The 18,526-nt window shown below is 36.6% G+C and overlaps 1 protein-coding gene across 5 annotated transcripts in view; it reads right to left on the minus strand.

Annotated features, from left to right (window-relative positions):
* The window catches only part of farp2 (FERM, RhoGEF and pleckstrin domain protein 2), a 92,297-nt gene that overhangs the window by 19,165 nt on the left and 54,606 nt on the right, over positions 1-18,526 (minus strand). For 3 of the 5 annotated variants that reach the window (XM_022675444.2, XM_022675445.2, XM_022675441.2), the window contains exons 14-18: positions 7,682-7,863; positions 5,170-5,259; positions 4,440-4,573; positions 3,438-3,519; positions 2,788-3,025 (exon numbers count right to left, since the gene is read on the minus strand). In XM_022675444.2, coding sequence (XP_022531165.2) covers positions 2,788-3,025; positions 3,438-3,519; positions 4,440-4,573; positions 5,170-5,259; positions 7,682-7,863 — 726 coding nt within the window. The remainder of the gene's footprint in view (positions 1-2,787; positions 3,026-3,437; positions 3,520-4,439; positions 4,574-5,169; positions 5,260-7,681; positions 7,864-18,526) is intronic. The other 2 variants (XM_022675446.2, XM_022675443.2) reach the window with 2 other exon arrangements.

The raw sequence follows: 18,526 nt of genomic DNA on the forward strand, positions 1-18,526 counted from the left end.
AGAGCAAACAAGTACATACAAAAAATAAATAATAATAATTATATATACTGTACATATCAGTATGTCAGTTATTATAATAAAAAAAAAATCAGTAAATATCTGTATTCTCTATATATATACACTGCTCAAAAAAATAAAGGGAACACTCAAATAACACAATAAAACTCCAAGTAAATCAAACTTCTGTGAAATTAAACTGTCCACTTAGGAAGCAACACTGATTGACAATCAATTTCACCTGCTGTTGTGCAAATAGAATAGACAACAGGTGGAAATTATTGGCAATTAGCAAGACACACTCAATAAAGGAGTGGTTCTGCAGGTGGGGACCACAGACCACTTCTCAGACCCTATGCCGTCTGGCTGATGTTCTGGTCAGTTTTGAACGTGGGTGGTGCTTTCACACTCGTGGTAGCATGAGACGGACTCTACAACCCTCACAAATGGCTCAGGTAGTGCAGCTCATCCAGAATGGCACATCAATGCGAGCTGTGGCAAGAAGGTTTGCTGTGTCTGTCAGCGTAGTGTCTAGAGGCTGGAGGCGCTACCAGGAGACAGGCCAGTACACCAGGAGACTTGGAGGAGGCCATAGGAGGGCAACAACCCAGCAGCAGGACCGCTACCTCCGCCTTTGTGCAAGAAGGAACAGGAGGAGCACTGCCAGAGCCCTGCAAAATGACCTCCAGCAGGCCACAAATGTGCATGTGTCTGCACAAACGGTTAGAAACCGACTCCATGAGGATGGTATGAGGGCCCGACGTCCACAGATGGGGGTTGTGCTCACAGCCCAACACCGTGCAGGACGCTTGGCATTTGCCAGAGAACACCAGGATTGGCAAATTCGCCACTGGCGCCTTGTGCTCTTCACAGATGAAAGCAGGTTCACACTGAGCACATGACAGACGTGACTGTCTGGAGTCTGGAGACGCCGTGGAGAGCAGTCTGCTGCCTGCAACATCCTTCAGCATGACCGGTTTGGCAGTGGGTCAGTAATGGTGTGGGGTGGCATTTCTTTGGAGGGCTGCACGGGCTGCATGTGCTCACCAGAGGTAGCCTGACTGCCATTAGGTACCGAGATGAGATCCTCAGACCCCTTGTGAGACCATATGCTGGTGCGGTTGGCCCTGGGTTCCTCCTAATGCAGGACAATGCTAGACCTCATGTGGCTGGAGTGTGTCAGCAGTTCCTGCAAGATGAAGGCATTGAAGCTATGGACTGGCCCGCCCGTTCCCCAGACCTGAATCCGATTGAGCACATCTGGGACATCATGTCTCGCTCCATCCACCAACGTCACGTTGCACCACAGACTGTTTAGGAGTTGGTGGATGCTTTAGTCCAGGTCTGGGAGGAGATCCCTCAGGAGACCATCCGCCACCTCATCAGGAGCATGCCCAGGCGTTGTAGGGAGGTCATACAGGCACGTGGAGGCCACACACAATACTGAGCCTCATTTTGACTTGTTTTAAGGACATTACATTAAAGTTGGATCAGCCTGTAGTGTGTTTTTTCACTTTAATTTTGTGTGTGGCTCCAAATCCAGGCCTCCATTGGTTAATAAATTTCATTTCCATTGATGATTTTTGTGTGATTTTGTTGTCAGCACATTCAACTTTGTACAGAACAAAGTATTCAATGAGAATATTTCATTCATTCAGATCTAGGATGTGTTATTTGAGTGTTCCCTTTATTTTTTTGAGCAGTGTATATATATATATATATATATATATATATATATATATATATATATATATATATATATATATATAACATCTTTATTTTACTTTTTTATTTTTATCCCACTCTGTTCCACAATTTAGCAATTTTGATAATCCCACCATAATTTACCTGTACTCCCCCTTTGACTAGAGATGTCCCAACACCAGGAGGGTGAGGACTAGCACATGGTTCCTCCGATACACAATTATTTCAACTTAATTAAATAATTATTTGCTTGGTTTTATTTTTTCTCTGGAAAACAAAATCCACACAACTTAATCATCAAATGTAAATAAAAATATTTGTCAGAAAATGGTGATTAAACAAGAATGTTTACTAAAAACTTGGTATATGATAAATGGTAGTTTTGTAATTGTTTTTTTTTTTTTTTTTTTTTTGCAAAGCAAGACAAAATAGATTAAGGTAATTTAATTTATTCAATGGTAAGAAAGGTGGTAAAATAAAGATAAACTGAACAAAATATAAATGTAATCATTTTTTCTTCCTGTCAGCAAGAATGTATTTTACAGTATTATAAGGCGCACTATCAATGAATGTCTATTTTCTGGTCTTGTTTCATACATAAGGTGCAGCGGATTATAAGGCGCATTTTAAGCAACAATAATAAGGAACAAGGGCGTCACCATGTTTCCCTTCTAACGGAGTGTCTTTACTGCTCCTTAATACCTGATTGGTAGAGCTCATACATAAAGTGCATTGGATTTTAAGGCACACTGTCAAATGTAAGGATTTTAAGTGCGCCTAATGTGAGTCTTGGTCCTCCCAAGGTTTCTTCCTCCTCCTGCAGCTCTGAGGGAGTTTTTCCTTGCCTCCGCGCTCACTGGGGGTTCTGTATTATGTATATTCTATGTTTAATGTTTTGCCTGATTCTTTGTCCTGTAATCATGTTTCTGTAAAGCTGCTTTGTGCCAACACCTGTTGTAAAAAGCGCTATACAAATAAATTTGATTTGATTTGATTTGATAGTGCGAACAATACGGTACAGTCTTTTCTAAAGGATAATACATGGGTTAAAGTGACAGCTACAGGTCGTGTGTGTGGGGGCATCACCTCTGCAGTCGTGGTGGTCTTTGTGCTCGGGGGAGTAGTGTTTACAGAGACGCTCGAGGATCAGTTTGTAGTGCATGAGTCTCTGGATGGGTTTGAGGAGGAAGGTGTTGAGGGGAAGGTAGCAGACCTTCTGCAGCTCAAACTCCTTATACACCGTCTCCAGCTTTTTCACACGCTTCGTCGCCTTCTCCAGCTCAGTCAGAACCTCGTCATGCTTCTGCAGGTAACTGGTGAACTCCTGAGGAGAGACAAATGTATTGAGACGTCTGCTCATTATTATTTTTTTAAATCAAGTGTATTAAAAAGAGCTTGTCTTGCTTTTGCTGGAGTAACTGTTTCTAATGTCCAGAAAAAAAAACTTTTTAATAGCTTTATTTGGTTGCAATAGGTTCATGTCTGCTTTAGGTTGTACATCTGATCCAGGAAGTCCTATTCTTTTTACACCACTTCTCTCCAGGGGCTAGATAAGCTGTGTGGGTACTTGTAAATCTATATAATCAATGACCGCAAGGAATATTAGCTGAATGCATTTATCAGAAAGGGTGTCTTTAAATATTTGGACAATTTGTGTACATTTCTTATAAATTACAGTCACACAGAGTAATTAAATGTTTGTTCTGCTTTTTTTATTCGCATATTGATGGTTTTACCTTCAGGGCGCACATGTTCCTTAGCATAACGTCTCCAATCCTCTGGTAATCTCCCTTTACATGAGCATTAGAGCGCCCCTCCCTGGTAATAAAGAGAAAGAATTTGAGACAAGACAACTTGAATCAATTATCTTGTATATGAAATTTTCTATTTGGGCAATAGAAATGTATACAGTGTAATGAAAAAGTATGAGCATCCCTGATAATTTTCATGATTTTGTTTTATAAATCATTGGTTGTTTGAATCAGCAATTTCAGTAAAGTATATCATATAGCAGAGGAACACAGTGATATTTGAGAAGTGAAATTAAGTTTATAGGATTTACAGAAAGTGTGCAATAATTTTTTAAACAAAATTAGGCAGGTGAATAAATTTGGACACCTCAAAAGAAAAATTACATCAATATTTAAAAGATCCTTCTATTGCAGAAATAACAGCCTCTAAAAGCTTCCTATAGTTTCCAATAAAAGTCTGACTTATGGTTGGAGGAAAAACTTTATTTAACTTCTGAAATATCACTGTTTTTCTGCTATATTATACATTTAACTGAAACTGCTGATCTTAACAACCAATGATTTATAAAGAAAAATCCTGAAAATTATGAAGGGTTACTGCTAATCATTATATATTATATAAATATATTATATACAATATAATACAATAAGATAATAATAACAATGATAAGCATCTCTACTGTTTGTGGGTATGGCTCCTGTTCCTAACTTTTTCCTCAAAACAGTAGAAACAGCTAAAATGTGGGATCTAAATGCACATTAAATCGCCCACAAATCTTTGTATAGTGCATTGCAGCTACAAATTGACTATAACTTTTTTAACAAATCTTTATAATCACTATTGTCTATTTAGCTGATTAATTGCTGCAGCCATAAATCATAATTTGATTGATTTGATGATGAAGTGTAAGATTTTAGCATGTTATCCGAGCCTGATGTAAAAAGTGATGTTAGCTGTGTAGGACAGTAACAGATGGAGCAGGGTACCAGAGTGCCAGCCTCTGGTCGATCTCTTTGAGAAAGCCTCGGTGGAACTCATAGATGGGGTCAATGTTAGAGAACAGCAGAGTCATCAGGCCCTCGGGCATCGCGTTCTCTTTAATCACCGCACTGCGGAACCACTGAGGAGACACACACAGACACACAATCAGTGTGATAGAAAACACACTCTTCTCAGACATCTCAATAAATTCCACAAACAGGAGGCTAGAGACGCTACGTATCATCCACTGTACATAAACAATATATAACCCATATTTCAATCCCTTCCTGAATCATTTATAAAAAAATAATAAATCACACAATAGGTACTGTATCATACATAGAAGTTACAGAATTATTTATAATAGATATTAAATAATTTATAGTGGATTCTTAATCAGGTATAGCATTTATTCAATAATTTATAGCAGTTTCTAAATCATTTATAGTAGATACTATTCACCTAAAAACAAACAGAATTATTCGTGGCAGTTAACCATTTCAATTATTTCATTTGTATTACAAAATAGATACAGAACTTATTAGCATTAAATAAATAAGTAATATTTATAATTGAAAACCAAATCTCTTAATATTTTATAATATACATTGAATCATTTTTTGCAGTTTTTTAATCATTTAAAATATATACTAAATTTCTATAATATTATAAGTAGTCACTGAATCAATTATGTCTAATACATAATGAATCATTTTAATAAATCTGCATACTCACCACTGTTATAACCTCCAGGTCTTTAAGGTAGGTTCTCTCTGTCATCAGAATCTCTTTGGCAATGAAATAGGCCTTATCGGTGGGATACCTCTGAAACACAGAAAAACAAACACACACATATACACACGACCATTGGTACAGACACTGGGACAATAACTTAGTTAAAAGTGATTTAAATCTGATTTCACACTTTTAACACAGTTTTTTAAAACACAAAACAACATTCAACTCCTGTATTTGACACAAACTAATCAAACAGAGAATCTACATATCTGAATAAGATTATTATTAGTAATTAGTAAAATTGTTACATCCTTAAATATTATGGGCTGGTTGTGTTAAAAAGTAACACAAAATGTGTTGTCCTACACACACAGAACTATGCTTATATACACCTATATGGACTTATATTGGGACATTTACCCTTGTAAAAGAAAAGTACATTTAAGTATTTTTAATATAACATGGAAAAGTACATACTTTTAGCATTAAAATTAATACATACTTAAATTACATACTGAATGTACTATTTTAAAACATGTGAACTTAGATAGCTTTGTATGTGTTTGTTAAAAGTATGTTTTTTTTATACATTTGAAGTATACTGTAAATGTATTTCTTTGCTTATTAATGCATATATTGTGTACACCTTAATGACACTGGAAAAAAACTACACTAAGGTGTACTTTAAGCAGTAGGTCACTATATATTTAATGTCACTATATATATATATTCTAACACCACAACATTTAATTTAAAGCATATTGTTTAAAAAAAACATTTTAAGAAAGACAGGGAAAGTATATTTAATGTGTATTTTCATTGAGTATATTAAATAGAAAATGTACTTAATACATCTAATTTGAACACACTTTTAATGCTCTTAAGTGTACTTACTTTTTACAAGGATAATCACTGAATTTAGCCGCAGGAGTTTACAATCAAGCTCTTAGCCATGCCTGTACAGACAGTAGTGAAAGGATGGGTGGAGCTAAAGAGCTGACTGAACTCCAACGTGGTAATGTAAAAGGATGACACCGCTACAATACGTCAGCTGATCGTGTCCCAATACTTTTGTCCATATAGTGTACTTAGTTGTAACCACTAATAAACACATTAGAGTACATAACTTGAATTAATCACAGCTATATCAAACACTATCCCTATTTCAAGATCACTCAACACACAGTACACATATATTAATCCCACACTGAGGCTGGAGGCAGAGTATTAAAGCCAGTAGTGCACACCAGGGTTAGAAGCCAAGGCCATCTCCTCCCAAACATATAAATAAAAATAATCTACAAAATAAAGGAGAGAGAGCACTGAACCAGACACATGCACTGACCATCTAACTGTAGGGGTCCTGCCTAGTAATTGACCAACACTAATTTTTAAGGTCTCTTTTTAATCAGAAAATGTACAGTTGAAACGGTTGTAGAGAAGTTTACATACACTATATTAAAAGACACATATGCATGTTTTTTTACACTGTCTGATATTAAATCAGAATAAACATTTCCCACTTTAGGTCAATTAGGATTACTAAAATTATTTATATATTTGTCAAATGCCAGAATAATGAGAGAAAGAGACTTTTTAGGCATTTTTATTACTTTCTGCAAAGTCAAAACTACACATACATACACTAAGATTACTATGTCTTTAAACAATTTGTGACAGCCCATATGATGATGTTATGTTGCAAATGGCCTAATTCTCGGAGACATGTCATGTGGTCTGACGATACTAAAATTTAATAGTCTGGCCATAATGACCAATGTTAAGTTTTGGGGGGAAAAAGGGAGAAGCTTGCAAGCCTAAGAATTCCCCCCCCGCCCAGCTGTGAAACATGGGGGTGGCAGCATCATGTTGTGGGGTTGTTTTGCTGCAGGAGGCACTGATACAGTTTACAAAATAAACAGCATTATGAGGAAAGAACATTATGTTGAAATACTGAAACATCTTAAGACATTAGCCAGGAAGTTAAAACTTGTGCGCAAATGGGTCTTCCCATAGACTGTGTATAGCTGGACAGAGCATCGTCTCTCAAAAGTGAAGCCACCACAGGTCGGGCGCCCCTGCTGTTCGGTTGCAGAAAGTTTTGTAACCCCACCCATCCCCATAGATTTTTTTTACAATATACTGTAATTCTACTTCCATTATTTAAATGTAACAACTAGTGTAACCTCTGCTTATATTGTAAATTTTTTATATCCCCACAGAATTCGTTTTTTTAGAACGTTATTCAGCTCTAATATATATAAATAATTATAAATAATTTTAGTAATCCTAATTGACCAAAAACGGAAAAGGTTTATTCTGATTTCACGACAGACAGTGAGAAAACATGGATATGTCTTTTTATAAAGTGTACTATATATAAACTTCTGGTTTCAACTGTATATTTAAGTATATTAGACACCAATGAATAAAAATGCTCAGGCTAGAATTCTTTGGGCTCTTCATGCGGTTATGTGAGGCCTGGCATGGTGGCATGTGAGCGGTGTACCTTCCTCCTGACCTCGTCCTCCACCTCTAGCCTGGCAGTGCCCACCTCGTTCAGGCTGGGGCTCTGCAGGGGCGAGGGCGCCTGGCCGGGCAGGCTGAGAGTGGACATCTGGAAGGAGGGAGACATGCACAGGGCGCTCTTGGAGCCGAAGGGGGAGATCTGGGGGCTGTCAATCACAGGACCTGGAGGAGGAGAGAGATGGATTAATACTCAGGAGTTTAATCAAAGAAAGAGAGAGAGAGAGAGACATCAATTCAAATTAATTTTGAAAAGTCCATTTTGAACTGGAGCCAACCTGTAAATGAAAGCATGTTCTCCAGAAACACTGACACAACTCAACAGCCAAAGAGAGGTGCAGACATGCATACACAGACTGATTAAAGACTAATTAAAACTACCTTATTGATTGCTAAGTTCATCAATGGCCAGGACATTATTATTTGCCTGGTGGTTCATTCTCAGCACTGCAGTGATTAACACTGATTAGCATGGTGATCATGTATGAGGTGTTAAGCCCTATCCGGATGTGGTTATTTTCTCAGAGGGACATCTGTGAAAAATATTTCACTCTTCTACTCAGTGATAAAACTCTTGCATCTGGACTGCAATTGAAAAAACAGCAGGATCAGTACGTTTTTAGGCTTTACCGGTCACACAACATCGCGTTCAGTAGCTCCATTTCCACTCACTGTTGAGTTTATGTGGATCTCCATGGAAACACGCGCTCAAGGTGTAATAACCGTGCATGGTACTGCTGGTAATAACTATTTTATTAAGCACAAAACTCTTAAAAAACTAAATTACCAGAGGACCACAGAGTTCGGCAAAAAAAAACAAAAAAAAAAAAAACAGTAGGTAATTCAGCCTGTAATTTTCTCAGAGGATGTCTTAGAAAAACACATACATGGTCGTTCCAGATGGGAATAAACTCACAGAGGACCCCCCCCATAAAAGAGAAAATTCCCCCAGGACCCCTGAGAAACTAATCCTGTCCAGATAGGGCTTTAGTTTGTGCTGTGCTGGAACGAGTGGATTAGACACAGCTGTGCTGCTGGAGTTTTTAAACACCTCAGTATCACTGCTGAACTGAATAGACCACCAACCAGAAACACCCAGCCAACAGTGTCCTCTATGCAGCGTCCAGTGGGCACTGATGAAAGACGTATGTGTATGAGGATGACCAACACAACACCTCATACACCACCACCATGCTGATCAGTGTCACCAAGTTTGCCTGGAAAGGTTAATGTGGCATCCTGCCCTAGAACACTTTAATAACTGAAGATTACTTTACACTGATTACTCCAGTGTTAATCATGAGAACCTCAGTGGTAGTTAATGCCCAGCTCAGCTTTGACAGTAGCAATCCTTCATGCTTTTGTTCAGCTGTTTGGAAAAAGCTTTGTGGTGATCAAAGAATTCAAACAACATAAATCTCCTGAATTAGAGAACAGGTAGAACTCGCTCCGGGTGTGGCTCTGATCCCAGTAACCCGTTTACACAGGGGAGAAGATAATATAAACTTTCATTATTTGAATAACAAAGCTTAAAAAAAAAAAAAATTAAAGTAAATCTTAATTTTTCATTTTACTAATGAAATATAGACCTCTCTAACTCTAACTAATCTGAATGTTCCTGTGTTACTGATCTGTACAGAACAGCGGTAATGTTCCTGGGTCAAAACGATTAGAGAAAAGTAGCTAAAAATCTTAAAGTAGCTGCACAATATTGGGAAATCGATTCCCCTGATTTATAATGATATTAAAGTGGCAGTCCGTTTTATTTTGTTTCTAAACTAAAAGCAGAAGCATTTCTGAATGGAGAAAAGACAAAATATTGTGTTTAATGGTACTCTCTCTGACTGAACCTGGAATTGGATTCACCCGCTCTGAAAGAAGACCGCATCACACCCGCCCAGTTTAAAATGATTCTTACGCATACTCGGTGCAATTACCCATTCTCACCAGAGAGGGCCCAAAAATCCCAAAATTTACAGACATCAGCTTTAAGTTAAAATATTGAGTTTAAAGCATTTTACTAAAAGTCAATAATCCAATGGGCAATAGATTATACTGATTTATGTAGATATATCATGGAACAAAAAGAAAGTTCAAATTTGGCAAAAAGAATTTGACATTGTATGGTCTGTGATGGTAAAATGATAGTGTTTATAAAGAAAAACATATTTAAAAGATAGATAGATGGATAGATGGATGGATAGATGGATAGATAGATAGATAGATACTTTATTGATCCCCGAGGGGAAATTTTGGAATTACGCAGTATATTTGGTATAAATAATATAATCAGTATTTAGATTAATCGAAATTTGACCCTTATACAGATCCTGCTTTAACTTTTAAAATAAAGAAATTTGATATGGGTCAACTTGAGCCACATTTTGACAATTTGACCGGTTGTTAATGTATCGCTCAGATGTGGACTCATAGGGTTAACAGGGTTCAATTCTACAGCTGAGGGGCTTTAAACTCCTGTACTTGCATAAACATTAGGACAGGGAACGGCTCAGGGGCTGCTCAGCAGATTTCACACTGCTCTGCACCCAGTTTACACTGGACTGGACTGAAAAAACCCATAAAACAGTTCCCACGGGGAGAACCGGGCCTTCTCTAATTACAAACACACTGCTGTGGTGGGCTTCACATATACCCCAATATATACACTAATATACTCTACACCAAACGACAGAGGGACAGCCAGACAGTTGGATGAGTCAGAAGAGCTGAGAATAATGGAGTTTACGGGTTTATTAAACAGGAAATTGAGAAGTTAGAGTGGAGAGAAAGCTCCGGACTGGAGGAGAGGAAAAGGTGCTCCGTGACCCGGAAGGAATTCCTGGAGTGGAGGCTTATCGGAATGCGGTCAGGCTGGGCCGGCGCAGTGGTTTACAGTTTAACTGGAGTGTCCCACTGGGACGGGACACTGGAGAAGGGGGGTGGGGGCGGGGTTTGGAGGGGAAACTGCATTAGAGGTTGTTGGCGGACGGCCTGCACAAACACACACGCAGAACTGAGCACAGCTTCCTCAAGGCAGAGGAATTCTGCACCAGAGGTGAATCTCTCCGGAACTCTGGACTGAGTTCACGAAACGGCCTGAGGAAGTTTCGCTCCACAGTTTGTGGAATGTCAGAGAGCCGCAAGATTGTTAAATAATCCTGCTGATTTAGACCAAATTTAGATTGTACAGTATACAGCAGAAATTCTACACAAACAGAAGTAACTAAAAACAAAGGGCTTGATCCTGTGCTCAGGAATAAGTTGTTTTCCTTTATAAGTCAAATAGACTATTTATGATCAAATATATAGTTTACAGATCAAATTATACTGAGGTACATGCTTAAACCTAGTCTACAAAATTTGGCACACAAATTCTCATTAATATTTAATCTGCATTCTTTTTTGGATTGTAGATTAATATTAAAGACTATGAATGAACACAGAGAGGGGAAGAAAAAAAAAAAGTTTGACCTTTACAAATGCCTGACATAAAAACCCAACTCAGGTGGTTTGGAATGAGTTGGAGCAGAGCAGAGTGAAGGAAAAGCAGTGAACAAGAGCTCAGCACTTCTAGAACACTTTTAAGATAGTAAGTTGGAGAACCATTCCAGGTTCTACCTCATAAAGTCAATTGAGAGATTAATGCCAAGATTGGGCAAATTTACTAAAGTACGAAACATATTCTGGAGTGTTGACCACTTTTTTTGTTTAAATAATAACAGTGTGTGCATTCATTTATAGTTTTGATGTCTTCAATATTAGATATTTAACATTTTGAATAAGATGAGGTTTGTCCAAACATTTGACTGGTACTCTATATATTGAGGTCTTCAACAGTAGACTTGTTATTTAGGTATAAAACATTATATGGGCAAAAGTAATGGTACATTTGCTTATTTATTATTTCCTCTGAAATCACAGGTATTAAAATTAGGTCTGTTCTGTCTATTTTCAATAGATTTTGGAACATCACTGCTGTGAGAATCTTAATCTGATTGTATTCAGCAAAAACATAATCGCTAGTGAGTACTGGATAGAACAGCATCCTTTCATTAATCCAGAGAACACAGTTCCACAGCTCAATGGGTTCCCAGTGGTTTATCTGATCCAGTGAATAATATTCTATAGGCAATACCTCTCTACAGGGACTAGACAGTTATATAAGGTATAAAAGAGCATGTCATGTGGTTTAAAATTTCATATAGGTGTTTATTTATTTACTTATTTAATAAAATATTGGTAATCAAGATGTAAACACACCCTAACATGTTATTAAAATACTTAAAATTAAAAAATAAATGCATTCTATGGCACATTTAAAGTGATGCTTTAGTGAAGTTAATGCCTCAAACAGTTGAAAGAATATTAAGGCTTAAATCTCAGGTACCCAAAAGTAAATATTTTATTTTAAAAAGGAAAAAAAAAATTACATACACGTATACGTACACTTTTCACATTGATATTCATAGATTAAGGACTTTTTTTTGCATTAAGCGATTGCATTCCTTCTGAAATTAAGAGCTGATAAATGAAATTAAGTGGTCTAATTGATCTCTAAAACAAACAAAAAAAAAAGATAGAAATAATAAAAAATAATACTCATGACTAATTTAATTTAATGAATCAATCAGATTTAAAGAAGCGAGTGAAGGTTAAAATCAAAGCAAGGATGATCAGCCAATCACAGCCGGTCTGTTCTCAAAGTTCCCAAGAGTCTCTCTGGAGTTTTTTTTCTCAGAGTGGAGCTCCAGTTTGAGGCTAATCTGCTTAAACATCCTGTCTGAATGAAATCAGGAGCAGAGGGGGGCAAACGGGCATTATTACAGCCTGGCACGCTGCCATCTGTGGCCAAAGAGCACCACAGAGGTAGTGAGAGGGGTCGCCAATCAGAACAATGCACATTTACATAAATCATGTGTCTTAAAGGCACAGAAACCTGAAAAAAAGCTTGTTCCATTCTAAAATAGAGGCTGAATTAAAATAGTTAAAATAGTTATAAAAAATGTATTATGAATGTTTTTGGTGCATAAACACCATGGACGCTTATATAAAAAAACACCAGGTCAAAAGTAGTGGGATACACTAAAAGTTTTGGCTTGGGACAGCTTGGAAACATCTAGACCTGTAACCTGTATGTTGTGAGGTGTTATCTTGTGAGTAAGGCTAAACACAGTGTGCTGTTGGCACACACTTTCAGAATTTTTTAGACTTCTTGCTCAATTTTGCTTCTAGAGTTTATTTAAAGATAAAAATGTATAAGCTGTGAGGTGTTATCTTGTAAGTGAGGTCGACCGAACACTGGTCAGCATGCTCATGGTAAGGCCAGGTGAATTATGGGAGTTGTAGTGAGGTCTAGTAGGATAGTGGGTGCAGATGGGTGTGATGTTCCATTTCTGAAGCAGTGTTTCAGGTATTTAACACTAGCATATTACCACCCACAGTGGACAGTGCAGTGCAGTGGGGGGGTAATAAAGATGGTGAGCGGTGGCGCATGATCTAAACTGTCTAAGCATACTCATGGCAAAAGTCATGGGACATGATCACAGTACCTGTCCAATGATATGTATGGCATGACAGTGTATGTGTTATAAAATATGATGCTAAATAATGTTTAATATAAGTGCTGAAAAATATAATTCTAGTATTTTCTTAAGTGCATACTAATAATTGCTTTTTTTTTTTTTTTTTTTTACTTTTTTGAGTGTTTATGAGATAAGGTAAGAAGGGCAGGTCACTGTGATCACCTTGCTTTGATCTTACCATCCAAACATGTGTGTCTGAGGGTAAAGTATCCTGGGGGAGGAGTTACTGTACAGCAAATAACATGTGCGACTGCAGAGCAGACACCCAGGCTTCATAAACAACCTCTGACCATCTAGGGCAAATCTGCTGCTGCAGCTCCAGCTTCAAAGCAGCATCAAACCCCCAACAGATGTTCATAATTACCGGACGCCAGCCAGAGCACATCACTGTATCAATCCAGACTCTACTGTTCCTCAGCGTTCCGCATCCAGGCCTTTTAAAGGTAAACCCATCATTTTCAGGTCGATTACAGAAACATAACAACTGGGCTGGGCTTCATACGCATTTCCAAAACATAACAGAAACATGAGCCTCGTCCAGAACTTTTCCAAATGCAGGACTTTGGCACAATGACCAACTGAACTAATGGGTCTGTGTACCTTTGGTCATTCAGTTTTGATCTAATCACTGATGCTGATTCTGTTGGTTCTGTTATTGTCAGTGGAACAAAAATGATCTGTGTCTTTAAATACGCTTATTTGTAATAATACTGGACACCTATGTAATAAACAAAAATAAACAACTTAATATTCTAAAACTTACAACTTCAAAAGGTGTGCTCTGAGATGAATGAAATTAAGTTTAAGCAAACCTATTTAAGTTGTGGGAAATTTTACAGCACTTCTTTTTTTTATTGTTTACGTTTCTGGCCTTAATAAAGAAGAATTAAATTAAGCACGAAATCTGAATTGAAATGCTCCAGTTCATTGTTCCTCTTCAGTGAGTGATTCAATACAAATATTATCAAAATCTATGAAAACAAACCAGGACTGAACCCAAAAAATTAACCCAAGTTTTCAGATGTGTGTTAGTGATATATCAATATAGCCAATAGAATGAATTCATAGTTGATATATCTATGCTATAACTTTATATATATCTATGCACATCAAATATACAGAATAAAAACACCTAATTCAAAACATAAAATAGTCTACAGGGGATATGTCGAAACAACGCTTATTTGATGCGTCATCAAATTATTATTTTTTCTACTTTTCCAACATTTCTGGGCAAATTTCCTTGTTTTTGTAATTTTATTACAGCAATATATAAATATTTTTTTAGATATCATTTTATAACAGCAATAAAATATTTAAATTGAATATTACTACTGGATAAACACAATATTATTTCAGTTTACTTTGTTTTTGTTATTTAATTTGAAATAAGATATAAGAATAAAAATCAGTGAAGGAAAACTAACTGTTCATTCCACTCACAATAACAGACCCAAAATCAAGAAATGGCCTATTTTCCTGTTTATGATTAATGATCAACAGGTACACAGACTCTAACCCCACACTGATGCAGTTCAATGAAGTGGAGTGCCGGGTATGCAGGGTCCAAGCTTGTCCAGGAAAGGATGTTTTTTCCAATGTCCAAGAAGGCCTCTGTATGTATATGGCTATTCTGAGCCTTACCCAGTCAAACCGACTGCTGCTCACCCGCACATGTGAGAGAGTAGAGAGGCTTTAAAAACAAGCACATTACAGACCGAATGGATGCAATCTGGGCTGAAAGGCAGCTCGCCTGCTCGCAAAATGACAATGAGAATGAACACTCCCTCTTTAGGACCAAACCGAACCAGCAGAATTCCACAGTACAGCGTCTGGAAGCGCTCCAGAGTATTCTGTTTCAGCAGGGTTCTCTCAGTGTGTAAACAGAAGGTGCATTGCAGCTCAAAATAAGGCTTTATTATCCTTCTGAATTCATCTCTGAGGAATCTGGAACGTTCTGATTATGAGTACAGGGCTAATGTACAAACCCACTGCGGAAAAGTGCCAAAAAGAGTCGCCACAGGATCGCAAAACCACTGAACCCCGGACTGAAGTGTGGTTTAAAGCTGGACTCAGCCCGCGGGCACGGAGAAGCAGGGCAGGACGGCAGGAAATTGAAATAGGATTCGAGAGGAGAAAGGAAGAAAGGAAATGACATCACCGAGAAGGGAAAAACTGCATCAACTGTGCCCTATCCTGAGGTTTAGAACTCTATGTACAGATGGAACGCAACCCGGCCCAGAAACCAGAACACAAACCAAAGGAATTTCAGCGGCCTGGACGCCTCTCAGAACACACAACCGCACGCAGCTGATGTTCCAGAGAACGGCACGGAGTAACATCTACTGTAATCATCTTAAACTATAATGTAAGAGAGGAGAAATATTCTAGAAATGAGAAGAAAGAAAAGAAAGAACTGAATTATATATATAAAAAATGCTGATAAACTGTAAAAGGTAAAGCAGAAGGAGAGTAATTTGAATCTGTACAGTAATTAAGAATACGAATTACCTAAGAAGTCAGCATCCCACAGAGCCTTCAATCAGAAAAGGCACTTTGTAAAACTTCATTATTTTAGTACTGATGGGGGAATGAGAACAATAACTGTATATCTAAATACACATCTATTTATTTTATAATATATATTTATAATTTCTTTACTTTCTCTTAGAATGTAATCATGAATGGACCAACAAAAATGACTTCTATTTATAGCTTATATATTTTTTGTTAACTTCTTCTGTAAAGTTGCTCTAAAATCGAGAAGAATTATTTTTGATTCATTTGAAGTTAATGCTATTTGGATACTAATACTAAAAATACTTCAGGTCTAATACTCGCCCAGATCTATCTAATATTTTTTTTGTACTTTTTTTGTGTGTTTTCTTTTTGTATTCGTGGTATAATTTGTGGTGTAATTTTATTGCATACAGTACAAAACTGTAGAGTTGTCTTATTTTTTTTATCATTGCCCAAAATAATATTAATAAAAAAACTAAATTGAATACTGAATGATTTGTCTTGATGGGGAAATTAAAGGTTAAGTCTTAGAGCTATTTTTTTTAAATATGCAAAGCTATCTTTTGCATTGTGTTAAATGTGCCTTCACAATGTAAAAAAAAAATAAATAAATACTATGATTTCCTGCTATCATTCGAAATTATAGAATATTAATATTTATTATTTGGGGACATTGAGAATATTTCCTGATAACAAAATCAATGTAATTTTATTTCTATATGAAATGTGTATATTTTTCTGTGGTTCTTTGTTTTGTTGTATTTTGTACTTAATGTGGGTGAGCTTTATATCATTCAATGATCATTTGTACATTCACTGTAAGCGCAGTGGTATTCACAGCTTTATACAACACTCTGATTACATTCTCTGCTGAATAAATCAAAACAATATAACCTGTATCACTACTACAGCTGCTAATCTACCTGCACAGATGTACACTAGTGGAAAAATTAAGCAGGCTAAATAAAGATCTGAAAATGATAATACAATTAATGTGCAATAAAAAGAGAGACAGAGTAAAGCGAGGGAGGATTACAACACTAACACCACAGAAAGGCTACATTAAGGCACACATTAAGGCACAGTAAGAGCAGAAGCACAGAGAAATCTACTGAACTGCAGGGGTCACTGTGGAGTAAACTGCTTTAATATACAATAGCGTACAGTGAGAGCAAGCCTTAACCAAACTTTTGACTCTTTGACTCAGGCCTGTTCTCAGCACTGCTGGAGTGTGACTGCCGATGCCAAGTACTGGCATTTACCAGCTTCCCTGCACAAACGCACAAACCAGCTGCACAAAATTAACACAAAACAAAAATCCAGCACTGCAGAGGGGCGGGGACAGACCGGGCAGATTTGGGACGAGTGCCAGCATGAACGTCCACATACTACAGCTGATAATCAGATAATCAGACTCATATTAGAGGGGGGGGCTCAGACTGTGCACCAGCTAACTGAAGGCAACAGAGGTAAACCTGCTTTGGCTAGCCCTGCCATGATAACTATATATATATATATATATATATATATATATATATATATATATATATATATATATTATTAATTTATTATACAATAAATATTATTTATTCAACAATGCTTTCTGGGTGAGAAAAACTCAAATTAATGTGATTAGAATTGGGATATACACAGATTTATTTCGTTTTTGCTTTTTTTGTCATATTGATATTTTTCCAATTGTCAAAAAACTTTAATATCAGACAAAGATAACTAAAACGCTTAAAAACACTTTTTAAATAATAATTTTCTTTCTTAAAGAAAAAAAAAATATCCAAACCAATCTAGCACTGTGTGAAAAAGTTTCTTAACTAGCAATAAGTCTTTGTTTACTCTAAAAGGGCATGTACAACTCATCCAGGAAGTCACAAAGGGCTCGATTGGCTTGGATGTTTTTCCCCCTTAAAAAATAAAATCATCATTTGAAAATGACTTTTTATATTTACTCAGGTTATCTTTGTCTGATATTTAAGTTTGCTTGATAATCTGAAAAATATAAGTAAGACAAAAATGCAAAAACACAAAATATCTCTAAATGGGCAAATACTTTTTCCCGCTATTGTATATATCGGATCAATGTTTAAATATTCATAATAATTAATCATGTATCATGCAATCATGTTTCATGCACTTAAACAAATAAATGACTGTTATTGCATAACTATTCTATGCTAAAAACAGAAAAAAGTAGTACCATGATGTGATAATTAGGGGTGAGTGATTTGGCACGATATTTTAAGGTATAATATCGTTCATGATACGAAAAAATGTCGCCGATATTATTGCGTACGATACAATATGGCACACCCCTAGTCTTTGTCAATGTCTTTGTAATGTGTGCAGCATGTGGTTTAGAATTGGTGTGTTAAAAAATACTTGGCTGTCCCTAGAAACTGGGTGTTGATTGCAGTATACGGTATATATATATATATATTTATATATATATATATAGCTCTATAGTATATAGCTCTAATATCTTAAAGATATATTTTCTACATTAATGCTGCATCACAGAAGTTTACTGACACACCCCCATACCAGGACAGAACCTGGCTTTTGATAACAGTCTGGGTGGTCCTTTTGGAATTTAATCTGGAGCTCATCCTGAGGTCCAGCCTATTTATTAAGTAATGAATATATATGTATATAATAAAATAAATTAAAAAAAAATAAGGCACAGCAATTAGATTTTCATAGATCAGATTAAA

The sequence above is a fragment of the Astyanax mexicanus genome, chromosome 5 (genome assembly GCF_023375975.1).
Source record: "Astyanax mexicanus isolate ESR-SI-001 chromosome 5, AstMex3_surface, whole genome shotgun sequence".
NCBI classification, from domain to species: Eukaryota; Metazoa; Chordata; class Actinopteri; order Characiformes; family Acestrorhamphidae; genus Astyanax; species Astyanax mexicanus.